The sequence below is a fragment of the Hemitrygon akajei genome, chromosome 31, assembly GCF_048418815.1.
Source record: "Hemitrygon akajei chromosome 31, sHemAka1.3, whole genome shotgun sequence".
Lineage (NCBI taxonomy): Eukaryota > Metazoa > Chordata > Chondrichthyes > Myliobatiformes > Dasyatidae > Hemitrygon > Hemitrygon akajei.
The window spans coordinates 5501102-5528326 of NC_133154.1; the positions used below are offsets into that span (position 1 = coordinate 5501102).

A 27225-nucleotide genomic window follows, 5' to 3' on the forward strand; every position below is an offset into this window, starting at 1 on the left:
TATCCCAATAACAACACATGTAAAATGCTGGAGGAACTCAGCAAGTCAGGCAGCACCTATGTAAATGAATAAGCAGTTGATAGTTTGGACCAAGTCCCTTCTTCAGGACTGGAAAGGAAGGAGAAAGATGCCAGAATAAAAAGTTGGGGAGAGGAGAAGCAGGATAGCTAGAAAGTGATAGTTGAAGTGAGATAGTTGGGAAAGGCAACGTTCTGGAGAAGGAGGAATCTAATAGGGGAGGTGTGTGAACTATAGGAGGAAGGTAAAAAGGAGGAGGGATCCAGTGGGAGGTGATTGGCAGGTGAGAAGTGGTGACAGGCCAGAGTGTGGATAGAAGAAGATAGGAGCTAGAGGGAATTTCTTTTCCCAGAAGATGAAATTGAGTATTCATGCTATCAGGTTGTTATCTCAATATTCCCAATATCGCAAGATTCTTCATTCCATTAATTCTCAACTTGATTTCAAATATCTGTTGCAAATTGTGCAATTGTCTTGCAAGTTGTTATAGCACTCTGTTAATTGAAGTTGAGTCAAACTTCATTCTTCAAAAGCACGGCATTAATTTTCACAATGTGCAGCTCAGTCTTAGACCAGTTAAATCGATTTCTTGTTTTAAAAACTATCTTTACGAGTTCCTTTTAATATTAAAACGATTATCATCTAGTATAAACTTGATTAAATTCTTCATTAATATTAGTGGATTTTGCCAAATGTGCAAGTAAGCTGCAAATTTTTCTAACATTCTGCTTTTTGAAGTTCAGCCAAACTTCATTTCTCAAAGTCTAAACGTTACTCATCACAACATGCTGTTCAATCACAGATCTGCACAATGAGTAACACGAGAAATCTGCAGATGCGGGAAATCCAGAGAAATGCACACAAAATGCTGTTGGCATTCTGCCGGTCGGGCAGCATCTGTGGAGAGGAATAAGCAGTCGACAGTCCGGGCAGTGCCCCTTCTTCAGGATTGAGAAGGAAGTGGGAAAATGCCAGACAAAGAAGTTGTGGCAGCGGTAGGAGTCTGGCTGGAAGGTGATAGGTGAGGCCAGGTGGGTGGGAAAGGTAAGACTGGAGAAGAGAGAATCTGATAGGAGACGAGTGCGGACCATTGGAGAAAGAGAATGTGTTGGGGACCTAGGGGGAAGTGATAGGTAGATGCGAAGAGTTGAAAGGTTAGAGTGGGGAATAGGGGAGGAAGGTGGGCGGTGAAGAGTTTTTCTACCAGAAGGAGAAAGTGATATTTGAAACATAGAAAACATACAGACCTTTCGGCCCACAAAGCTGTGCCAATCATGTTCCTAATTCGTGCCATTTGGTTGGAGGCTACCCAGTTGGAATAGATGGTCTTGATATTCCACCCTGAGGCTTCAGCTTGGCACAAGAAGAGGTCATGGACTGACATGTCAGAGCAGGAATGGGAATGGGAATTAAAATTTTGTGCCACCGGGAAGTACCGTTTCCGGCAGATGAAGGAGCCCTCATCTTAGTTTTCATCTTTTCATGCCTGTAATTCTTTTTGTATTGAAAGAAAGTTAAAGATAAAGGAAATGAAGCTGTAGTCCATACAGCAGCCGAGATGGATGCATAGTGTAGGAAACCATCACTCAGACGGCCAAATTCATGTTGTGAAGGGACTCTTTTCTGAGCTATGCTCATCATATCGCCTTCCAGTGGGGAAGTGGCATCTGCAACAGTCTTGTTACGAGTGGTTCCACGCTCAAATCCGGCCATTTCCTTGCACACATTCCATCTGTGCTGGTTTGAGTATCAAACTAATAGCTCGGCCTCGTGAAAAACAGACAAAAATGCTAAATAAATGGCACGGTTGCCATCTAATGCACCACAAGGGCAGAAAGGAACAACAGGAAGAAGTGGCTGTCTTCTAACTCTACCTGACACAAGAATAAGGAGAATTAAATAGTTGTTCCTCTGGATCGAACACAACATAAAAAACCGTAAGATAAAGAACACAATAAGAATGTTAAAAATATAATAATATCAGAACTGTTGTTGATTGAGACAGTGGAGCAGGTATTAAACCTTACAGAATTACTTACTTGTGGTGTTAGACACCTTCTCAGGAGTGCTCAGTGTGTCCTCCGGAGTTACTGACACAACCGATAGCGTGTACCGATCTCCAGGATCCAGGCCTGTCGCTGTGAAATTTGTCTGGCCTTTTTTTGTATTGTGGATCGAACTGCTACTGTTAATCACATTAGTGACTGTAATTCTGTAGGTATAGTTAACAGCTCTTGTATCAGTTGGCTGTATCCATTCAATTGTTAATGAATTTGTTGTCCTGTCTACTGCTTTAAGTCCAGTGACTGGTGATGGATCTGTCAAGAGAAAAGCCAAGGGATGGTTAATTATTGCGAGACATCCTCCATCCTGATTGCTCTTGGATAGTGAGGCCTTTTCAAGGTGTGCGCTATACTTTGGCTCTGTGTATGGATAAGCATTGGCCTCACAGTCTGGCTGAAATATCTTACATCATCTGGGATAAATATAATTAAAAATTACGTGGTGTCTCTCCGATGAGAGAGTGTGTACTGTGAGACTACTGCACTGTTGGAGAATATGATCAATACTGGTGACTTTGAGAATATCAGAGGATTTTCAATTAAGAGATGGTCATTCGATGACCTAACACACCTATCCCAATAACAACACATGTAAAATGCTGGAGGAACTCAGCAAGTCAGGCAGCACCTATGTAAATGAATAAGCAGTTGATAGTTTGGACCAAGTCCCTTCTTCAGGACTGGAAAGGAAGGAGAAAGATGCCAGAATAAAAAGTTGGGGAGAGGAGAAGCAGGATAGCTAGAAAGTGATAGTTGAAGTGAGATAGTTGGGAAAGGCAACGTTCTGGAGAAGGAGGAATCTAATAGGGGAGGTGTGTGAACTATAGGAGGAAGGTAAAAAGGAGGAGGGATCCAGTGGGAGGTGATTGGCAGGTGAGAAGTGGTGACAGGCCAGAGTGTGGATAGAAGAAGATAGGAGCTAGAGGGAATTTCTTTTCCCAGAAGATGAAATTGAGTATTCATGCTATCAGGTTGTTATCTCAATATTCCCAATATCGCAAGATTCTTCATTCCATTAATTCTCAACTTGATTTCAAATATCTGTTGCAAATTGTGCAATTGTCTTGCAAGTTGTTATAGCACTCTGTTAATTGAAGTTGAGTCAAACTTCATTCTTCAAAAGCACGGCATTAATTTTCACAATGTGCAGCTCAGTCTTAGACCAGTTAAATCGATTTCTTGTTTTAAAAACTATCTTTACGAGTTCCTTTTAATATTAAAACGATTATCATCTAGTATAAACTTGATTAAATTCTTCATTAATATTAGTGGATTTTGCCAAATGTGCAAGTAAGCTGCAAATTTTTCTAACATTCTGCTTTTTGAAGTTCAGCCAAACTTCATTTCTCAAAGTCTAAACGTTACTCATCACAACATGCTGTTCAATCACAGATCTGCACAATGAGTAACACGAGAAATCTGCAGATGCGGGAAATCCAGAGAAATGCACACAAAATGCTGTTGGCATTCTGCCGGTCGGGCAGCATCTGTGGAGAGGAATAAGCAGTCGACAGTCCGGGCAGTGCCCCTTCTTCAGGATTGAGAAGGAAGTGGGAAAATGCCAGACAAAGAAGTTGTGGCAGCGGTAGGAGTCTGGCTGGAAGGTGATAGGTGAGGCCAGGTGGGTGGGAAAGGTAAGACTGGAGAAGAGAGAATCTGATAGGAGACGAGTGCGGACCATTGGAGAAAGAGAATGTGTTGGGGACCTAGGGGGAAGTGATAGGTAGATGCGAAGAGTTGAAAGGTTAGAGTGGGGAATAGGGGAGGAAGGTGGGCGGTGAAGAGTTTTTCTACCAGAAGGAGAAAGTGATATTTGAAACATAGAAAACATACAGACCTTTCGGCCCACAAAGCTGTGCCAATCATGTTCCTAATTCGTGCCATTTGGTTGGAGGCTACCCAGTTGGAATAGATGGTCTTGATATTCCACCCTGAGGCTTCAGCTTGGCACAAGAAGAGGTCATGGACTGACATGTCAGAGCAGGAATGGGAATGGGAATTAAAATTTTGTGCCACCGGGAAGTACCGTTTCCGGCAGATGAAGGAGCCCTCATCTTAGTTTTCATCTTTTCATGCCTGTAATTCTTTTTGTATTGAAAGAAAGTTAAAGATAAAGGAAATGAAGCTGTAGTCCATACAGCAGCCGAGATGGATGCATAGTGTAGGAAACCATCACTCAGACGGCCAAATTCATGTTGTGAAGGGACTCTTTTCTGAGCTATGCTCATCATATCGCCTTCCAGTGGGGAAGTGGCATCTGCAACAGTCTTGTTACGAGTGGTTCCACGCTCAAATCCGGCCATTTCCTTGCACACATTCCATCTGTGCTGGTTTGAGTATCAAACTAATAGCTCGGCCTCGTGAAAAACAGACAAAAATGCTAAATAAATGGCACGGTTGCCATCTAATGCACCACAAGGGCAGAAAGGAACAACAGGAAGAAGTGGCTGTCTTCTAACTCTACCTGACACAAGAATAAGGAGAATTAAATAGTTGTTCCTCTGGATCGAACACAACATAAAAAACCGTAAGATAAAGAACACAATAAGAATGTTAAAAATATAATAATATCAGAACTGTTGTTGATTGAGACAGTGGAGCAGGTATTAAACCTTACAGAATTACTTACTTGTGGTGTTAGACACCTTCTCAGGAGTGCTCAGTGTGTCCTCCGGAGTTACTGACACAACCGATAGCGTGTACCGATCTCCAGGATCCAGGCCTGTCGCTGTGAAATTTGTCTGGCCTTTTTTTGTATTGTGGATCGAACTGCTACTGTTAATCACATTAGTGACTGTAATTCTGTAGGTATAGTTAACAGCTCTTGTATCAGTTGGCTGTATCCATTCAATTGTTAATGAATTTGTTGTCCTGTCTACTGCTTTTAGTCCAGTGACTGGTGATGGATCTGTCAAGAGAAAAGCCAAGGGATGGTTAATTATTGCGAGACATCCTCCATCCTGATTGCTCTTGGATAGTGAGGCCTTTTCAAGGTGTGCGCTATACTTTGGCTCTGTGTATGGATAAGCATTGGCCTCACAGTCTGGCTGAAATATCTTACATCATCTGGGATAAATATAATTAAAAATTACGTGGTGTCTCTCCGATGAGAGAGTGTGTACTGTGAGACTACTGCACTGTTGGAGAATATGATCAATACTGGTGACTTTGAGAATATCAGAGGATTTTCAATTAAGAGATGGTCATTCGATGACCTAACACACCTATCCCAATAACAACACATGTAAAATGCTGGAGGAACTCAGCAAGTCAGGCAGCACCTATGTAAATGAATAAGCAGTTGATAGTTTGGACCAAGTCCCTTCTTCAGGACTGGAAAGGAAGGAGAAAGATGCCAGAATAAAAAGTTGGGGAGAGGAGAAGCAGGATAGCTAGAAAGTGATAGTTGAAGTGAGATAGTTGGGAAAGGCAACGTTCTGGAGAAGGAGGAATCTAATAGGGGAGGTGTGTGAACTATAGGAGGAAGGTAAAAAGGAGGAGGGATCCAGTGGGAGGTGATTGGCAGGTGAGAAGTGGTGACAGGCCAGAGTGTGGATAGAAGAAGATAGGAGCTAGAGGGAATTTCTTTTCCCAGAAGATGAAATTGAGTATTCATGCTATCAGGTTGTTATCTCAATATTCCCAATATCGCAAGATTCTTCATTCCATTAATTCTCAACTTGATTTCAAATATCTGTTGCAAATTGTGCAATTGTCTTGCAAGTTGTTATAGCACTCTGTTAATTGAAGTTGAGTCAAACTTCATTCTTCAAAAGCACGGCATTAATTTTCACAATGTGCAGCTCAGTCTTAGACCAGTTAAATCGATTTCTTGTTTTAAAAACTATCTTTACGAGTTCCTTTTAATATTAAAACGATTATCATCTAGTATAAACTTGATTAAATTCTTCATTAATATTAGTGGATTTTGCCAAATGTGCAAGTAAGCTGCAAATTTTTCTAACATTCTGCTTTTTGAAGTTCAGCCAAACTTCATTTCTCAAAGTCTAAACGTTACTCATCACAACATGCTGTTCAATCACAGATCTGCACAATGAGTAACACGAGAAATCTGCAGATGCGGGAAATCCAGAGAAATGCACACAAAATGCTGTTGGCATTCTGCCGGTCGGGCAGCATCTGTGGAGAGGAATAAGCAGTCGACAGTCCGGGCAGTGCCCCTTCTTCAGGATTGAGAAGGAAGTGGGAAAATGCCAGACAAAGAAGTTGTGGCAGCGGTAGGAGTCTGGCTGGAAGGTGATAGGTGAGGCCAGGTGGGTGGGAAAGGTAAGACTGGAGAAGAGAGAATCTGATAGGAGACGAGTGCGGACCATTGGAGAAAGAGAATGTGTTGGGGACCTAGGGGGAAGTGATAGGTAGATGCGAAGAGTTGAAAGGTTAGAGTGGGGAATAGGGGAGGAAGGTGGGCGGTGAAGAGTTTTTCTACCAGAAGGAGAAAGTGATATTTGAAACATAGAAAACATACAGACCTTTCGGCCCACAAAGCTGTGCCAATCATGTTCCTAATTCGTGCCATTTGGTTGGAGGCTACCCAGTTGGAATAGATGGTCTTGATATTCCACCCTGAGGCTTCAGCTTGGCACAAGAAGAGGTCATGGACTGACATGTCAGAGCAGGAATGGGAATGGGAATTAAAATTTTGTGCCACCGGGAAGTACCGTTTCCGGCAGATGAAGGAGCCCTCATCTTAGTTTTCATCTTTTCATGCCTGTAATTCTTTTTGTATTGAAAGAAAGTTAAAGATAAAGGAAATGAAGCTGTAGTCCATACAGCAGCCGAGATGGATGCATAGTGTAGGAAACCATCACTCAGACGGCCAAATTCATGTTGTGAAGGGACTCTTTTCTGAGCTATGCTCATCATATCGCCTTCCAGTGGGGAAGTGGCATCTGCAACAGTCTTGTTACGAGTGGTTCCACGCTCAAATCCGGCCATTTCCTTGCACACATTCCATCTGTGCTGGTTTGAGTATCAAACTAATAGCTCGGCCTCGTGAAAAACAGACAAAAATGCTAAATAAATGGCACGGTTGCCATCTAATGCACCACAAGGGCAGAAAGGAACAACAGGAAGAAGTGGCTGTCTTCTAACTCTACCTGACACAAGAATAAGGAGAATTAAATAGTTGTTCCTCTGGATCGAACACAACATAAAAAACCGTAAGATAAAGAACACAATAAGAATGTTAAAAATATAATAATATCAGAACTGTTGTTGATTGAGACAGTGGAGCAGGTATTAAACCTTACAGAATTACTTACTTGTGGTGTTAGACACCTTCTCAGGAGTGCTCAGTGTGTCCTCCGGAGTTACTGACACAACCGATAGCGTGTACCGATCTCCAGGATCCAGGCCTGTCGCTGTGAAATTTGTCTGGCCTTTTTTTGTATTGTGGATCGAACTGCTACTGTTAATCACATTAGTGACTGTAATTCTGTAGGTATAGTTAACAGCTCTTGTATCAGTTGGCTGTATCCATTCAATTGTTAATGAATTTGTTGTCCTGTCTACTGCTTTTAGTCCAGTGACTGGTGATGGATCTGTCAAGAGAAAAGCCAAGGGATGGTTAATTATTGCGAGACATCCTCCATCCTGATTGCTCTTGGATAGTGAGGCCTTTTCAAGGTGTGCGCTATACTTTGGCTCTGTGTATGGATAAGCATTGGCCTCACAGTCTGGCTGAAATATCTTACATCATCTGGGATAAATATAATTAAAAATTACGTGGTGTCTCTCCGATGAGAGAGTGTGTACTGTGAGACTACTGCACTGTTGGAGAATATGATCAATACTGGTGACTTTGAGAATATCAGAGGATTTTCAATTAAGAGATGGTCATTCGATGACCTAACACACCTATCCCAATAACAACACATGTAAAATGCTGGAGGAACTCAGCAAGTCAGGCAGCACCTATGTAAATGAATAAGCAGTTGATAGTTTGGACCAAGTCCCTTCTTCAGGACTGGAAAGGAAGGAGAAAGATGCCAGAATAAAAAGTTGGGGAGAGGAGAAGCAGGATAGCTAGAAAGTGATAGTTGAAGTGAGATAGTTGGGAAAGGCAACGTTCTGGAGAAGGAGGAATCTAATAGGGGAGGTGTGTGAACTATAGGAGGAAGGTAAAAAGGAGGAGGGATCCAGTGGGAGGTGATTGGCAGGTGAGAAGTGGTGACAGGCCAGAGTGTGGATAGAAGAAGATAGGAGCTAGAGGGAATTTCTTTTCCCAGAAGATGAAATTGAGTATTCATGCTATCAGGTTGTTATCTCAATATTCCCAATATCGCAAGATTCTTCATTCCATTAATTCTCAACTTGATTTCAAATATCTGTTGCAAATTGTGCAATTGTCTTGCAAGTTGTTATAGCACTCTGTTAATTGAAGTTGAGTCAAACTTCATTCTTCAAAAGCACGGCATTAATTTTCACAATGTGCAGCTCAGTCTTAGACCAGTTAAATCGATTTCTTGTTTTAAAAACTATCTTTACGAGTTCCTTTTAATATTAAAACGATTATCATCTAGTATAAACTTGATTAAATTCTTCATTAATATTAGTGGATTTTGCCAAATGTGCAAGTAAGCTGCAAATTTTTCTAACATTCTGCTTTTTGAAGTTCAGCCAAACTTCATTTCTCAAAGTCTAAACGTTACTCATCACAACATGCTGTTCAATCATAGAGCTCCACAATGAATAAGACGAGAAATATGCAGATGCGGGAAATCCGGAGCAACGCACACAAAATGCTGGAGGAATTCTGCCGGTCAGACAGCATCTGTGGAGAGGAATAAACAGTCGACATTTCGGGCAGTGTCCCTTCTTCAGGATTGAGAAGGAAGGGGGAAAATGCCAGACAAAATTTGGGGCAGGGGTAGAAGTCTCGCTGGAAGGTGATTGGTGAAGCCAGGTGGATGGGGAAGGTAGAGAGAATCTGATAGGAGAGGAGTGTAGGCCATGGGAGAAACGGAAGGTGTGTGGACCTAGCGGGATGGCAGCACGACGCAGCTTGCAGCAGTTACTCCGGAGCTGATTATCTGTTATTTGTGAAGTGGGGTGCTGTGCGCAATCATAATCGATTGAAAACAGACGTGGGAGCACGGAGGAACATCGGGAAATTCCAGGAAGACCTTCTTCGTTGCTGCTGCTGCTGTGAGGTCTGGGACTCTGCTGGGAAGAACAGGCCCCCAGTCCTCGGGGTGGCGTTGCCAATGGCTGTTGACGGGACCGTCTTAATACACTCGGCAGAGGATGGTGCTCGGAGAAGCTGTGCCGGAGGGGATGGTCATCGGCTCGGAGGTTCGACGGACTCGGAGACCGCTGCGGTCAGGTCGCTTTCGGTGTGTGCTGCGACTGCGAGGCTGGTTTCTACGAAGCTTTCGTTGTGTGCTGCGTCTGCGAGGCTGAGTCGGGCGGCGCCGTGTAAGTACATAGCGGGGGCATTCCCTTCTGCCGCCGGCGTGGGATGGCAAGTCTGTCGGGACCCTGGGGACTTGTGGAAACTGTGTGGTGATTTCTTTTGAACTTACAGTCCTTTAACATCTTTGGACTATTTTTACTGTGCCAATAGTCTGTTTTTTATCAATTATGCTATTGTTTGCACTGTTGTAACTATGTGGTTTTGTGCAGGTCTTGTAGCTTTAGTTTTTGGTCTTGTTTGTCTGGTGGATTTGGAGCTCCTTTCCAGGGAACGCGCTAAGACGGTAGCGCGATATGAATACGCAGCAGCCTCTCCGGACTCTGGATTGGGGATTGCCAAACGTTATGTGGATTTTCTGGTGTAGTCTGTTTTATCATATGCTTTTGTGATATCATTCTGGAGGAACCTTGTCTCATTTTTTAACTGCATTGCATTTGTGGTTTCTAAATGACAATAAACTGAATCTGAAGTGACAGGTAGATAGGAAGAGGTGAAAGGTCAGAGTGGGGAATAGAGGAGTAAGTTGGGCGGGGAAGAGGGTTTCTACTAGAAGGAGAAAGGGATATTAGAAATATAGAAACTACACTGCAAAATACAGGCCCTTTGGCGTACAAAGTGGTGCCAAACATCTACCTGATTCATGCCATTTGGTTGGAGGCTACCCAGATAGAATAGAAGGTCTTGGTCTTCCACTCTGAGGCTTCAGCTTGGCACAAGAGGAGGTCATGGACTGACATGTCAGAGCTGGAATGGGAATGGGAATTAAAAATTTTTGCTACCGGGAAGTACCGTTTCCGGCAGCTGAAGGGGCCCTCATCTTAGTTTTCATCTTTTCATGCCTGTAGTTCTTTTTGCATTGAAACAAAATTAAAGATAAAGGAAATGAAGCTGTAGTCCATACAGCAGCTGAGATGGATTCATAGTGTACGAAACCATCACTCAAAGGCCAAATTCATGTTATGAAGAGACTCTTTTCCGAGCTGGGTGAATCTGATGCCCTCTGCTTGCCATCACCTGTACCTCAGCCAATACATATTATGATGAGTTGTGACTATCCTGTATCACCGGCCAGTGGGGAAGTGGCATCTGCAACAGTCTTGTTACGAGTGGTCCCACGCTCAGATCCGGCCATCTCCTTGCACACTTTCCATCTGTGCTGGGCTGAGTATCAAACTAATAACTCGGCCTCATAAAGAACAGACAAATAAAAGGCAAGGTTGCCATCTAATGCACCAAAAGGGGCAGAAAGGAACAACAAGGAGAAGTGGCTGTTTTGTAACTTTACTTGACAGAAGAGTAAGGAGAATTAAATAATTGTTACTCTGGATCCAACACAGCATAAAAACCGTAAGATAAAGAACACAATAAGAATATTAAAAATAAAATAATATCGGAACTGTTGTTGACTGAGGCAGTGGAGAAGGTATTGACCCATACAGAATTACTTACTTGTGGTGTTAGTCACCTCCTCAGGAGTGCTCAGTGTGTTCTCCGGAGTTACTGACACAACTGATAGCATGTACCGATCTCCAGGATCCAGGCCTGTCGCTGTGAAATTTGTCTGGCCTTTTTTTGTATTGTGGATTGAACTGCCACTGTTAATCACGTTAGTGACTGTAATTCTGTAGGTATAGTTATCGGCTCTTGTATCAGTTGGCTGTATCCATTCAATTGTTAATGAATTTGTTGTCCTGTCTACTGCTTTTAGTCCAGTGACTGGTGATGGATCTGTCAAGAGAAAAGCCAAGGGATGGTTAATTATTGGGAGACATCCTCCATTCTGATTACTCTTGGATAGTGAGACCTTTTCAAGGTGTGCACTATACTTTGGCTCTGTGTATGGATAAACATTGGCCTTATGGTCAGGCAGAAATATCTGACATCATCTGGGATAAATATAATTAAAAATTACCTGCAGTCCTTCCCATGGAGAGTGTGTACTGTGAGACTTCTGCACTGTTGGGGATTACCATCTATACTGGTGACATTGAGAATATCAGAGGATTTTAAATTAAGAGATGGTCATTCGATGACCTAACACACCTATCCCAATAGCAACAAATGTAAAATGCTGGAGGAACTCAGCAAGTCAGGCAGCACCTATGTAAATGAATAAGCAGTTGATAGTTTGGACCAAGTCCCTTCTTCAGGGCTGGAAAGGAAGGAGAAAGATGCCAGAATAAAAAGGTGGGGTGAGGAGAAGCAGGATAGCTGGAAAGTGATAGTTGGGAAAGGTAACGTTCTGGAGAAGAAGGAATTTGATAGGGGAGGTGAGTGGACTAAAGGAGAAAGTGAAGAAGGAGGAGGGATCCAGGGGGAGGTGATAGGCAGGTAAGAAGTGCTGAGAGGCCAGAGTGAGGACAGAAGAAGATAGGAGGTAGACAGAAATTCTTTTTCCAGAAGATGAAATTGAGTATTCATGCTATCAGGTTGTTATCTCAATATTACCAATATCGCAATATTCTTCATTCCATTAATTCTGAATGTGAATTTTCAGTGTTGCAAATTGTGCAAGGGTCTTGTAAGTTGTTACAACAATCTGTTTATTGAAGATGAGCCAAACTTCATTCTTCAAAAGCACAGCATTAATTTTCACAATGTGCAGCTCAGTCTTTGACCAGCTAAATCAATTTCTTCTTTTCACACAACCTTTATTAGTTCCTTTTAATATTAAAAAGATTATCATCCAGCATAAACTTGATTAAAATCCTCATTAATATTAGTGGATGATGCCAAATGTGCAAATAAGTTGCAAATTGTTCTAACATTCTGCTTATTGAAGTTCAGCCACACTTCATTTCTCAAAATCTAAACGTTACTCATCGTGCTGTTCGATCACAGATCTCCACAATGAGTAACACGAGAAATGTGCAGATGCGGGAAATCCAGAGCAACGCAGACAAAATGCTGTTGGCATTCTGCCGGTCAGGCAGCATCTGTGGAGAGGAATAAGCAGTCGACATTTCGGGCAGTGTCCCTTCTTCAGAACTGAGAAGGAAGGGGGAAAATGCCAGACAAAAAAGTTGGGGCAGGGGTAGGAGTCTTGCTGGAAGGTGATTGGTGAAGCCAGGTGGATGGGAAAGGTAAGGGACTGGGGAAGAGAGAATCTGATAGGGGAGGAGTGCGGGCCATGGGAGAAACGGACGGTATTGGGGACCTAGGGGGAAGTGATAGGTAGATGAGAAGAGGTGAAAGGTCAGAGTGGGGAATAGAGGAGGCAGGTGTGCAGGTAAGAGTATTTCTACCAGAAGGAGAAATGGATATTCATGCCATTAGGTTGGAGGCTACCCAGACAGAGTAGAAGGTGTTGCACTTCCACCCTGATGCTTCGCCTTGGCATAAGAGGAGGACATGGACTGACATGTCAGAGCAGGAATGGGAATGGGAATTAAAATTTCTTGTCACCGGGAAGTACCGTTTGTGGCAGATGTTCTCACTGACATCTTCAACATCTCCCTGACCAGCGCCACCATTCCAACGTGCTTCAAGGCCGCCACCATCGTCCCTGTGCCGAAGAAGTCTTCAGTGTCCTGCCTAAATGACTACCGTCCCATTGCACTTACATCCATGAAGTGTTTCGAGAGGCTCGTCATGAGGCATATCAAGACCCTGCTGCCCCCCTCACTGGACCCCCTGCAGTTTGCATACCGTCCCAACCACTCAACAGATGACGCCATTGCCACCACCCTCCATCTGGCCCTAACCCACCTGGACAAAAAAGACACATACGTTCGGATGCTGTTCATAGACTTCAGTTCAGCATTCAACACAATCATCCCTAAGAAACTGATTGGAAAGCTGAGCCTACTGGGTCTGAACACCTCCCTCTGCAACTGGATCCTAGACTTCCTGACTGGGAGACCTCAGTCAGTCTGGATCAGAAGCAGCATCTCCAACATCATCACACTGAGCATGGGGCTCCCCAGGGTTGTGTGCTCAGTCCACTGCTGTTCACTCTGCTGACCCACGACTGTGCTGCAACACACAGCTCGAACCACATCATCAAGTTCGCCGATGACACGACCGTGGTGGGTTTCATCAGCAATAACGAGTCAGCTTACAGAGAGGAGATGTAGCAGCTAACGGACTGGTGCAGAGTCAACAACCTGTCTCTGAATGTGAACAAAAGAGATGGTTGTTGACTTCAGGAGGGCATGGTGCGACCACACCCTGCTGAACATCGACAGCTCCTCGGTAGAGATCATAAAGAGCACCAAATTTCTTGGTGTTCACCTGACGGAGAATCTCATCTGGTCCCTCAACACCAGCTCCATAGCAAAGAAAGCCCAGCAGTGTCTCTACTTTCTGCGAAGGCTGAGGAAAGTCCATCTCCCACCCCCCATCCTCATCACATTCTATAGGGTTTGTATTGAGAGCATCCTGAGCAGCTGCATCACTGCCTGGTTTGGAAATTGCACTGTCTCGGATCACAAGATCCTGCAGCAGATAGTGAGGTCAGCTGGGAAGATCATCGGGGTCTCTCTTCCCGCCATCACGGACATTTACACTACACGTTGCATCCGCAAAGGAAACCGCATTATGAAGGACCCCACGCACCCCTCATACAATCTCTTCTCCCTCCTGCCGTCTGGGAAAAGGCCCCGAAGCATTCGGTCTCTTACGACCAGACTATGTAACAGTTTCTTCCCCCAAGCTATCAGACTCCTCAATATCCGAAGCCTGGACTGACACCTTGCCCTACTGTCCTGTTTATTATTTATTGTAAATGCCTGCACTATTTTTGTGCACTTTATGCAGTCCTGTGTAGGTCTGTAGTCTAGTGTAGCTTTCTCTGTGTTTTTTTTTACGTAGTTCAGTCTAGTTTTTTTACTGTGTCATGTAACACCATGGTCCTGAAAAACGTTGTCTCATTTTTACTATGTACTGCACCTGCAGTTATGGTCGAAATGACAATAAAAGTGACTTGACTTGACTTGACTTGAGACGATGGGCCCTCAGCTTAGTTTTCATCTTTTCATGCCTGTAGTTCTTTTTATATTTAAACAAAATTAAAGATAAAGGAAATGATGTATGAAACCATCACTCAGACGGCCAAATTCATGTTGTGAAGAGACTCTTTTCTGAGCTGTGTGAATCTGATGCCCTCTGCTTGCCATCACCTGTACCTCAGCCAATACATATTATGATGAGTTGTGACTATCCTGTATCACCGGCCAGTGGGGAAGTGGCATCTGCAACAGTCTTGTTACGAGTGGTCCCACGCTCAGATCCGGCCATCTCCTTGCACACTTTCCATCTGTGCTGGGCTGAGTATCAAACTAATAACTCGGCCTCGTAAAAAACAGACAAATAAAAGGCAAGGTTGCCATCTAATGCACCACAAGGGGCAGAAAGGAACAACAAAGAGAAGTGGCTGTTTTGTAACTTTACTTGACAGAAGAGTAAGGAGAATTAAATAATTGTTACTCTGGATCCAACACAGCATAAAAACCGTAAGATAAAGAACACAATAAGAATATTAAAAATAAAATAATATCGGAACTGTTGTTGACTGAGGCAGTGGAGAAGGTATTGACCCATACAGAATTACTTACTTGTGGTGTTAGTCACCTCCTCAGGAGTGCTCAGTGTGTTCTCCGGAGTTACTGACACAACTGATAGCATGTACCGATCTCCAGGATCCAGGCCTGTCGCTGTGAAATTTGTCTGGCCTTTTTTTGTATTGTGGATTGAACTGCCACTGTTAATCACGTTAGTGACTGTAATTCTGTAGGTATAGTTATCGGCTCTTGTATCAGTTGGCTGTATCCATTCAATTGTTAATGAATTTGTTGTCCTGTCTACTGCTTTTAGTCCAGTGACTGGTGATGGATCTGTCAAGAGAAAAGCCAAGGGATGGTTAATTATTGGGAGACATCCTCCATTCTGATTACTCTTGGATAGTGAGACCTTTTCAAGGTGTGCACTATACTTTGGCTCTGTGTATGGATAAACATTGGCCTCATGGTCAGGCAGAAATATCTGACATCATCTGGGATAAATATAATTAAAAATTACCTGCAGTCCTTCCCATGGAGAGTGTGTACTGTGAGACTTCTGCACTGTTGGGGATTACCATCTATACTGGTGACATTGAGAATATCAGAGGATTTTAAATTAAGAGATGGTCATTCGATGACCTAACACACCTATCCCAATAGCAACAAATGTAAAATGCTGGAGGAACTCAGCAAGTCAGGCAGCACCTATGTAAATGAATAAGCAGTTGATAGTTTGGACCAAGTCCCTTCTTCAGGGCTGGAAAGGAAGGAGAAAGATGCCAGAATAAAAAGGTGGGGTGAGGAGAAGCAGGATAGCTGGAAAGTGATAGTTGGGAAAGGTAACGTTCTGGAGAAGAAGGAATTTGATAGGGGAGGTGAGTGGACTAAAGGAGAAAGTGAAGAAGGAGGAGGGATCCAGGGGGAGGTGATAGGCAGGTAAGAAGTGGTGAGAGGCCAGAGTGAGGACAGAAGAAGATAGGAGGTAGACAGAAATTCTTTTTCCAGAAGATGAAATTGAGTATTCATGCTATCAGGTTGTTATCTCAATATTACCAATATCGCAATATTCTTCATTCCATTAATTCTGAATGTGAATTTTCAGTGTTGCAAATTGTGCAAGGGTCTTGTAAGTTGTTACAACAATCTGTTTATTGAAGATGAGCCAAACTTCATTCTTCAAAAGCACAGCATTAATTTTCACAATGTGCAGCTCAGTCTTTGACCAGCTAAATCAATTTCTTCTTTTCACACAACCTTTATTAGTTCCTTTTAATATTAAAAAGATTATCATCCAGCATAAACTTGATTAAAATCCTCATTAATATTAGTGGATGATGCCAAATGTGCAAATAAGTTGCAAATTGTTCTAACATTCTGCTTATTGAAGTTCAGCCACACTTCATTTCTCAAAATCTAAACGTTACTCATCGTGCTGTTCGATCACAGATCTCCACAATGAGTAACACGAGAAATGTGCAGATGCGGGAAATCCAGAGCAACGCAGACAAAATGCTGTTGGCATTCTGCCGGTCAGGCAGCATCTGTGGAGAGGAATAAGCAGTCGACATTTCGGGCAGTGTCCCTTCTTCAGGACTGAGAAGGAAGGGGGAAAATGCCAGACAAAAAAGTTGGGGCAGGGGTAGGAGTCTTGCTGGAAGGTGATTGGTGAAGCCAGGTGGATGGGAAAGGTAAGGGACTGGGGAAGAGAGAATCTGATAGGGGAGGAGTGCGGGCCATGGGAGAAACGGATGGTGTTGGGGACCTAGGGGGAAGTGATAGGTAGATGAGAAGAGGTGAAAGGTCAGAGTGGGGAATAGAGGAGGCAGGTGTGCAGGTAAGAGTATTTCTACCAGAAGGAGAAATGGATATTCATGCCATTAGGTTGGAGGCTACCCAGACAGAGTAGAAGGTGTTGCACTTCCACCCTGATGCTTCGCCTTGGCATAAGAGGAGGACATGGACTGACATGTCAGAACAGGAATGGGAATGGGAATTAAAATTTCTTGTCACCGGGAAGTACCGTTTGTGGCAGATGTTCTCACTGACATCTTCAACATCTCCCTGACCAGCGCCACCATTCCAACGTGCTTCAAGGCCGCCACCATCGTCCCTGTGCCGAAGAAGTCTTCAGTGTCCTGCCTAAATGACTACCGTCCCATTGCACTTACATCCATCATCATGAAGTGTTTCGAGAGGCTCGTCATGAGGCATATCAAGACCCTGCTGCCCCCCTCACTGGACCCCCTGCAGTTTGCATACCGTCTCAACCATTCAACAGATGACACCATTGCCACCACCCTCCATCTGGCCCTAACCCACCTGGACAAAAAAGACACATATGTTTGGATGCTGTTCATAGACTTCAGTTCAGCATTCAACACAATCATCCCTAAGAAACTGATTGGAAAGCTGAGCCTACTGGGTCTGAACACCTCCCTCTGCAACTGGATCCTAGACTTCCTGACTGGGAGACCTCAGTCAGTCTGGATTGGGAGCAGCATCTCCAACACCATCACACTGAGCATGGGGGCTCCCCAGGGTTGTGTGCTCAGTCCACTGCTGTTCACTCTGCTGACCCACGACTGTGCTACAACACACAGCTGAAACCATATCATCAAGTTCGCCGATGACACGACCGTGGTGGGTTTCATCAGCAATAACGAGTCAGCTTACAGAGAGGAGATGCAGCGGCTAACGGACTGGTGCAGAGCCAACAACCTGTCTCTGAATGTGAACAAAACAAAAGAGATGGTTGTTGACTTCAGGAGGGCATGGTGCGACCATCGACAGCTCCTCGGTAGAGATCGTAAAGAGCACCAAATTTCTTGGTGTTCACCTGACGGAGAATCTCTTCTGGTCCCTCAACACCAGCTCCATAGCAAAGAAAGCCCAGCAGCATCTCTACTTTCTGCGAAGGCTGAGGAAAGTCCGTCTCCCACCCCCCATCCTCATCACATTCTACAGGGTTTGTATTGAGAGCATCCTGAGCAGCTGCATCACTGCCTGCTTCGGAAATTGCACCATCTCGGATCACAAGACCCTGCAGCAGATAGTGAGGTCAGCTGAGAAGATCATCGGGGTCTCTCTTCCTGCCATCACGGACATTTACACTACACGCTGCATCCGCAATGGAAACAGCATAATGAAGGACCCCATGCACCCCTCATACAAACTCTTCTCCCTCCTGCTGTCTGGGAAAAGGCTCCAAAGCATTCGGCCTCTCACGGCCAGACTATGTAACAGTTTCTTCCCCCAAGCTATCAGACTCCTCAATAGCCGAAGCCTGGACTGACACCTTGCCCTACTGTCCTGTTTATTATTTATTGTAAATGCCTGCACTGTTTTTGTGCACTTTATGCAGTCCTGTGTAGGTCTGTAGTCTAGTGTAGCTTTCTCTGTGTTGTTTTTTTTTTACGTAGTTCAGTCTAGTTTTTTTACTGTGTCATGTAACACCATGGTCCTGAAAAACGTTGTCTCATTTTTACTACGCACTGTACCAGCAGTTATGGTCGAAATGACAATAAAAGTGACTTGACTTGAGATGATGGGGCCCTCATCTTAGTTTTCATCTTTTCATGCCTGTAGTTCTTTTTATATTTAAACAAAATTAAAGATAAAGGAAATGAAGCTGCAGTCCATACAGCAGCTGAGATGGATTCATAGTGTATGAAATCATCACTCAAACGGCCAAATTCATGTTGTGAAGAGACTCTTTTCTGAGCTGTGTGAATCTGATGCCCTCTGCTTGCCATCACCTGTACCTCAGCCAATACATATTATGATGAGTTGTGACTATCCTGTATCACCGGCCAGTGGGGAAGAGGCATCTGCAACAGTCTTGTTACGAGTGGTCCCACGCTCAGATCCGGCCATCTCCTTGCACACTTTCCATCTGTGCTGGGCTGAGTATCAAACTAACAACTCGGCCTCGTAAAAAACAGACAAATAAAAGGCAAGGTTGCCTTCTAATGCACCACAAGGGGCAGAAAAGAACAACAAGGAGAAGTGGCTGTTTTGTAACTTTACTTGACAGAAGAGTAAGGAGAATTAAATAATTGTTACTCTGGATCCAACACAGCATAAAAACTGTAAGATAAAGAACACAATAAGAATATTAAAAATAAAATAATATCGGAACTGTTGTTGACTGAGACAGTGGAGAAGGTATTGACCCATACAGAATTACTTACTTGTGGTGTTAGTCAACTCCTCAGGAGTGCTCAGTGTGTTCTCCGGAGTTACTGACTCCACCGATAGCGTGTACCGATCTCCAGGATCCAGGCCTGTCGCTGTGAAATTTGTCTGGCCTTTTTTTGTATTGTGGATCGAACGGCTACTGTTAATTACATTAGTGACCGTAATTCTGTAGGTATAGTTAACAGCTCTTGTATCAGCTGGCTGTATCCATTCAATTGTTAATGAATTTGTTGTCCCATCTACTGCTTTAAGTCCAGTGACTGGTGATGGATCTGTCAAGAGAAAAGCCAAGGGATGGTTAATTATTGCGAGACATCCTCCATCCTGATTACTCTTGGATTGTGTGACCTTTTCAAGGTGTGTGGTATTCTTTGACTCTGTGTATAGTTAAGCAGTGACCTCACAGTCAAACAGACATAGTTATTTATTTATTTCCTTACTTGTAGAGATACAGCGTGGAATAGGCTCGTTTGGCCCTTTGCGCCATGCTGCCCAGCAATCCCCTGGTTTAATCCTAGCCTAATCATTGGCCAATTTACAATGACTTATCTTAACCTACTAACTTTGGACTGTGGGAGAAAACCGGAGCACCCGGATGTCATGGAGAGAACGTACAAACTCCTTACAAGTAGCGGTGTGAATTGAACCCATGTAAAGTGTTGTCCTACCCAGCATGCTATCAAATATCTGACATCATTTGGCATAAACGTGATTGAAAGCTACCTGGAATGTCTCTCATGGGAGCACATGGTAAACACACTCCTTACGCACGCACATTTACATATACGCAAACGTTGCCTTGTCACTCTGCTGTCGTTGTGCTGAGTGTGTGCACTTCCCTGGTATTCTCATAATGGATCTTAAACTGAGCTGATGTACTCGGCTTGGCTTTATGGTGCCTCAGAGGAGGAAGAACTTCAGCCCAGGGCCAAACTCAGGCCAGAAGTAGAAGGGCCTTCAAATGGAACCACCTCAGAACCTTCCTGGAAGATCTGTTCAGAGTCTCTGTCTGACTACCAGGCAGAGGGGAGACAAGGCTTTTAAGAGGAAACTGCAAAGCCTTCGGAAGGGTCTCAAGATACCTGCTTATCAACGAGGTGATGACATTCCTCAGGTTCGAGGAAATGGCCCAGAAATGGCAATGTCTGGAGGAGGAGTTGGCCTGCTAGTTAGTGGCCCTACTGATGGGTAAATCGATGAAGAGAGGTCATACAACTATCCTGATCTAAAGGAAGTGCTGCTGGCTAAATTTGATATCTCAGCTATCACCAATGCTTCCACTGCAGTACTCTACAATCACTCACTGAGACATATCATCACTTGAGGGGTCTCTATAGTGGGTATAGTCTGGGGTACATTTCCAGAGGATGGAATGTGGAGAATAATTTGATTCTGGTTTGGTCCCTGCTGAGGATGTGGAAGTGGAGTAAGGTTTAGTGTGGGGTAGAGTGCTCATTCTAGCCTGATGTAAGACATGCCAACTGTGAGCTGGAAGCTGTATTGTGGCATGTTGCAAGGTATGGTAAACTGAATATGAATTCGAAGGCTACCTTGGACAATCTATTTCTCTCTCATACTTTTCTGTACATTCTGAGTTCAATTGGTTTCCTCCAGGTGCCCTGGTTTCCTCCCAGAGTCCAAAGATGTAGCAGTTAGTAGGTTAATTGGTCATTGTAAATTGTCCTGTGATTAGGCCAGGATTAAATACATGGATTCAACCCCAGACTAGTCACAGGACAATTTACCACGGAGCTTGTTGGGCCAGAAGAGGGAGATCTGCGCTGTATCTTTAAGTAAATAGAGTCCAACAATCTAGCTGACATTATCTGTCCAGTACTGAGGGATGGTACCATTCATTCATTGAAGTACAGGAGAGTTTTTGCTGGTGTGCATGGCCAATGTTTATCCCTCACTCAGTATTTCGGAAACAAATGATATCCCCTGCTATCCCTTTATGCAGACTACTAAAGGAATAGCAGTGAGTACTCTTCAAGAGGATTTATTTTGCTGTGAAGAGGTTTGAATCTCCTGTAAGGCAAAAGGAAAACTTTTTTTTCTTTCACAGGCCTTCATCATCACTTTTGGGATCTTGATGCACCCTTGCCCCAGAGGAATAGGTGTCTGCATTTCCCAAAGGTCTCAGTGCCATCCAAGGCTTTTGACAGGAGAACACACATGAAGAGGGAGGGGACAATGGTAGATCGCACAAGTAGCCCTTGTTCAGTACCATCATGTTTGAGGATCTCTAGATAGATAGATAGATAGATAGATAGATACTTTATTCATCCCCATGGGGAAATTCAACATTTTTTTCCAATGTCCCATACACTTGTTGTAGCAAAAACTCATTACATACAATACTTAACCCAGTAATAATATGATATGCATCTAAATCACTAACTCAAAAAGCATTTATAATAGCTTTAAAAAAAAAAAAAAAGTTCTTAAGTCCTGGCAGTTGAATTGTAAAGCCTAATGGCATTGGGGAGTATTGACCTCTTCATCCTGTCTGAGGAGCATTGCATCGACAGTAACCTGTCGCTGAAACTGCTTCTCTGTCTCTGGATGGTGCTATGTAGAGGTGCTATGTGCTATGTCTTATCTTGCTTCCCACAGGGGCCTGAGTTATAGAACACCCAAAGGAACCTCTGTTGCGATTTGCTGGCTAGGCTCAAGTAAAGAACCAAATGACTTCAGGGCCACAGGGTTTCGCAAGCGAGGGGGGCAAGGTTGGAGAGTTATTCTCAGATGACTTCACGTGTCTTGCTTTAATTTGCGATTTATAATGAACTTACTTGTTGTTGATGATAGATTACAGTTGAATGATCCATTTTCAGCATTGATGAAAATATTATAGTTCGTCCCAGGTTCAAGTTTATCAATGATCTCTTCTTTTTTGCTGCTGTTAATGGATCTTGTATCTTGACCAATGGTGATATTGATAAGTGATATTGATATATCACTTAAGTCTTCAATTATGGAGCTCCAGTCAACTTTCAGAGCAGTCGTGTTGACAGGCGAGACTTGAATAGCTAGGTTGTTGAGAGTGAGGAGACACAGTTTTGGAAAGAAAATGATTAGAAAATTAGAAAAGAAAATGATTAGAACATTCATACATTTTATTTTATGTGAAACATCATGGGATGTCCATGGGAAACCCATGGCCCATGAAGCAATTCAATATGAAAATGCCAAGATATATCCTAGGATGCACTGGGTCACATCACCAGCAATGTAACTTGGGCCATTGGGTGACTTGGGTCTTTCAACATTAGATATTCTTGCCCAGGCAACCCAGCCAGGGTTGATCAGGCCCAAGCAGCAGTGGTCCACAGGTCACACCTCTTGTTCTAGAGCCTCCTAGAGCCCCACTCAGCAGACTCTGTGAAAGGTCTGGTTAATGACCTTAAAAAGGTAGCTGTGAAAATGACTGACCCAACATCATGAGTCACATTGCGCTCTCCACAACTAGCTGCCGACAGATGCTTTGATTGAGATACCTAATAAGAAGGTTCTTCCATACCAGGGGTTCTCAGCCTTTTTTTGCAAGTTCAAAGTACATTTATTACCAAAGTATGTATTATACAACCTTGAGACTGTCTCCTAACAGGCAAAGAAACACAAAGGAACCCGTAAGAGAAGATCGTCAAACACCCGATGTGCAGAGAGAAAGAAAAAGAAATCATGCCAACAATAAACACACACAAATAGCGTTCTGAACCGGTCAACAGAGAGAGTCCATCCGTTCAGAGCAGAGCCGAGCAGTGAGTAAAGCCGGCCCCTCCCTCACTTTGGGCCCCAACACCCTGACGTTTTCAATCTGGCCCGGTGCCTAAATCGTCATCCAAACGTCGGGTCCAATCGCTTCAATATGCTCTGGGGCCTGGCCCCTGCCGCCTCGACTTGGCCTGTAGCTGACCTTTCCAATATGGCCTGGTACTTAAATCTAAGCTTTGGCCAATGGCCAGTACTATTAAGGAAGGGGTCCATGGACGCCCAGGTTGGAGGCTCCTGGTCTAGATCCAATCCACACAGGCTTCCATTTGCATTATCAGCTCTCTTATCATTGGATATCTCCTGACCTCTATACTATCACCTACCTTCCCACTGGTTCTCTGTACCCTACCTTACTTCTTCTCCATCCAAACGCAATTTTTTTTCAGATGAAAGGACATTGATTTAAAAGATTAAATTTGTTTTTCTCTCCACAGATGCTGCTGGAGCCATGGAGTATTTCCAGTATCTTAATAGTATCTCTGCCTCTTAGCAACTCAAAAGTTCAAAGCACATTTATTATCAAAGTATGTACACCTTAAACAACCTTGAGATTCGTCTCTTTACAGGCAGTCCCGAAACAAAGAAACTCAAAAGAACCTATTTAAAAACAAACACTCAAACACACAATGTGCATAGAAAACCACAACCATGCAAACAATAACCACAAGTGTTCTGAACTGAAGCCTGCCACAGATCTGCACTGAGTGGAGTCATGGAGCAGAGGGCTGAACTGACCCCTCCCTCACCTCAGGCCCTGACACCCTGACCTTTTCAGCCTAGTCCAGCACCTCAATCGACGTCCAAACATCAGCTTCAATTGCCTCGATATGCTCTGGGGCCAGGCCCCTACCGCCTCGATTCAGCCTGAACCTGCCCTTTCCGATTTGGCCCTGTGCTTAAATCTCTGTGCGAACATCAGTTTCAGTTGTCCTGATCTGCTCTGGTGTATGAACCCTGATTTGGCCTGTAAACGATCTTTCCAATTCAGCATGACACTTAAAATGATTGCACCTCGGGTCTGCCTCCCTCCCAACAACGAGCCCGCCGCCTTGCCTTGCCTCGGTTCTGCTACATTCAATTGCCTCTTCTGCATACCACTCAGTAAGCAAGAGAAGGGGGTTAAGGGAGCGATTGCCCTCTTCTCAGGTGGCTCTTTGAACTGTAAATAAAAATCAAAAACTGCAGAAATTTGAAATGATACCAGAAAATGATGGGGCCACCCAGGGAACATCTGTGGAAAGAGAACTGTTTCAGGTTGAATAGACTTTATTAGAATATTAATCTTTAACCTGAATTGTTACCTCTGTTTTTCCTTTCCACACTCGCTTCCTGACTTTGTGAACCTTTAGGAAAGAGTGTACATGATATAACCTTGAGATTTGTCTCAACAACTTATAACTAATGTTATGAGTTCACAGGTTGCAGGAAAAGTGTATAGATACAGGTCAACTACCTTGAATCCGTCAATTAGTAATACAGGTTCGGACAAAAGGAGCATTGTTCTTCTGTGTTATTCTGCATTTATTTCTATAACCTGTGCTAACTGAGCTCCAGTCATGTCTTCAATGAATAAAAGAAGTGCTTCTTGTCATGCAAAGTGCAAACACCATACGTTATCTATACAAGGTGGAAGTTCTGAAAAAACTCAACAGTGGTGTCTGTGAAAAGCATTTGCAACTTGCATAACATGGTTCTTTCACAGTTTGTGATATAAAGAAGCAAAAAGGGAAGTTGCTCCAGTTCTTTGCTGACAGCGAGTCAGAAGAATAACATGTGCACAATGAAAGATGGAAGATGTTCACAACTAAAGTTCTCAGGAAGTGGTTTAAACTCATGTCAGCGAAGGTGTAGAACTGTACCGTACTTCAATGAATCTCACTTGCTTTTCATTTGTCATTTCTTTTTTTAAAGGAAGGGTGAGGTGATCATTAAGAGGATTAGAGGTGTTTATTTATTTAATCCTTACCTCAGCCGCCTGTGATTCAGCAAAATCACCCGGCATTGTGCAGGTAGGTCCCGATCTTTCTGGATTTGTGGAGGTCAAGGTAGTACAATGGTGCAGGAATTACTGGCAGTACCCCCAACTCTAGGGGCCCAAGTGTATTCCTGACTTCAGGTGCTGAATGTATGCACCTTCTTCTCTGAGTTCCTCATGCCAGAGCACATTGACCCAAATACACTCAGTGGCCACTTTATTAGGTACCTCCTGTACCTAATAAAGTGGCCATTTAGTGTTTATACATGGTCCTCTGCTTCTGTAGCCCATTCACTTGAAGTTTGAATGTGTTGTGCATTCAGAGATGCTCTTCTGCACACCACTGTTGTAATGCATGGTTACTCAAGTTACTGTCGTCTTCATGTCTCCTTGAACTAGTCTGGCCATTTGTCTCCAACTTCTCTCCTTAACAAGGTGTTTTTGCCCACAGAACTGCCACTCGCTGGATGTATTTTTGTTTCTCACACCACTCCCTGTAAATTCTGAAGATTATTGCGTGTGAAAATCCCAGGAGATCAGTATTTTCTGAGATACTCAAATCACCCCATCTGGCACCAACTATCATTCCACAGTCAAAGTCACTTGGATCACATTCCTTCCCCATTCTGACATTTGGTCTCAACAACAACTGAACCTCTTGACCATGTCTGCATGCTTTTATGCATCGAATTGCTGCCAAATGATTGACTGATTTGATATGTGCATTAATGAACAGGTGTACAAATGTACCTTATAAAGTGGCCACTGAGTGTATATGTTGAGAATTTAACTAGTTATTGTAACCACTATGTTTACCTATCACTAAACATATCTTTACCTTCCACCTTCCGCCTTCCAGAGGGATCCCTTCTTTCGGATTCCTTGGTTGATTTGTCCCTCCCCACTAATCTCCCTCCCAGCACCTAGCACTGCAAACAGCACAAGTGTCGCACCTGTCCAGCCACCTCCCCCCTCACTCCAAACAGTCCTTCCAGGTGAGGCAGTACCTCACCTCAGAATCTGCTGGGGTCGTCCTGGCATGGCCTCCTCTGCATTGGTGAGACCCATCATAAGCTGGGGACTGCTTCGTCGAGCATCTTTGCATCATCCACCATATGCGGGACTCCTTGGTAGCCAAACATTTTAATTCCCATTCCCATTCCAGCATGTTGGTCCATGGCTTCCTCTTGTGCAAAGAAGAGCTACCTGGGTAGAGCGTCTGGGTAGCCTCCAACCTGATGGCATGAATATTGATTTCTCCTTTCAGTAAACAAATTCCCCCTTCCTTTACTCCCCACTATGGCCTTTCACCACTTCACCTTGGCTCCCTTTCTCCAATGGTCCATTCTCCTATCAGATCCTTTCTTCTCCAGCCCATGACCCTCCTGGCTTCAGCTATCACCTTCCAGCTAGGCTCCTTCCCCTCTCCCCCCACTTTTTAATTTAGACACTTTCCCCTTCCTTCTCAGTCCTGAAGGAAGTGCTTGGTCTGAATCATCAACTGTTTATTACAGATGCTGCATGACACTCTAGCATTTGGTTTGTGTTGCTATGGATTTCCGGCATCCGTAGAATCTCTGGTGTTTATCGAGGGGAAAGTTGATGGCCATTTAAGGGAACATAAATTAGTGAACTACAAGGAAGATGTACAATAGAAATTCTCTGCCAAGAGGAAGCATTGCCTTAATGGGTCCAAAGGCCTCCTGTGTTGTATTGTAGTTAAGGGAAGAAACAAAAAGGGACATTAGAACAGAAAGCTGACAAAGTTGCAGGAATTCAGTAAAGGAACAAAGGTTAACAAATTTTTTTTTGTTACTGTTCTTCCTACTTGCCAAAGGGTGTATCTACTCTTTCACAGATCCAAGCATTATAGAAATCTGAAAGTCTATCATATCCATACTAGCTTCAATAGATAGATAGATACTTTATTCATCCCCATGGGGAAATTCAACTTTTTTTCCAATGTCCCATACACTTGTTGTAGCAAAACTAATTACATACTTAACTCAGTAAAAAAATATGATATGCATCTAAATCACTATCTCAAAAAGCATTAATGATAGCTTTTAAAAAGTTCTTAAGTCCTGGCGGTTGAATTGTAAAGCCTAATGGCATTGGGGAGTATTGACCTCTTCATCCTGTCTGAGGAGCATTGCATCGATAGTAACCTGTCGCTGAAACTGCTTCTCTGTCTCTGGATGGTGCTATGTAGAGGATGTTCAGAGTTTTCCATAATTGACCGTAGCCTACTCAGCGCCC

The 27225-nt window shown here is 43.6% G+C and overlaps 1 protein-coding gene across 4 annotated transcripts in view; it reads right to left on the reverse strand.

Moving 5' to 3' along the window:
• LOC140719139 (receptor-type tyrosine-protein phosphatase H-like) overlaps window positions 1-27225 on the reverse strand; it is a 124176-nt gene that overhangs the window by 58498 nt on the left and 38453 nt on the right. For 3 of the 4 annotated variants that reach the window (XM_073033547.1, XM_073033544.1, XM_073033545.1), the window contains exons 3-9: window positions 22010-22246; window positions 19208-19486; window positions 15072-15350; window positions 10966-11244; window positions 7364-7642; window positions 4711-4989; window positions 2058-2336 (exon numbers count right to left, since the gene is read on the reverse strand). In XM_073033547.1, coding sequence (XP_072889648.1) covers window positions 2058-2336; window positions 4711-4989; window positions 7364-7642; window positions 10966-11244; window positions 15072-15350; window positions 19208-19486; window positions 22010-22246 — 1911 coding nt within the window. The remainder of the gene's footprint in view (window positions 1-2057; window positions 2337-4710; window positions 4990-7363; window positions 7643-10965; window positions 11245-15071; window positions 15351-19207; window positions 19487-22009; window positions 22247-27225) is intronic. The other variant, XM_073033546.1, reaches the window with a different exon arrangement.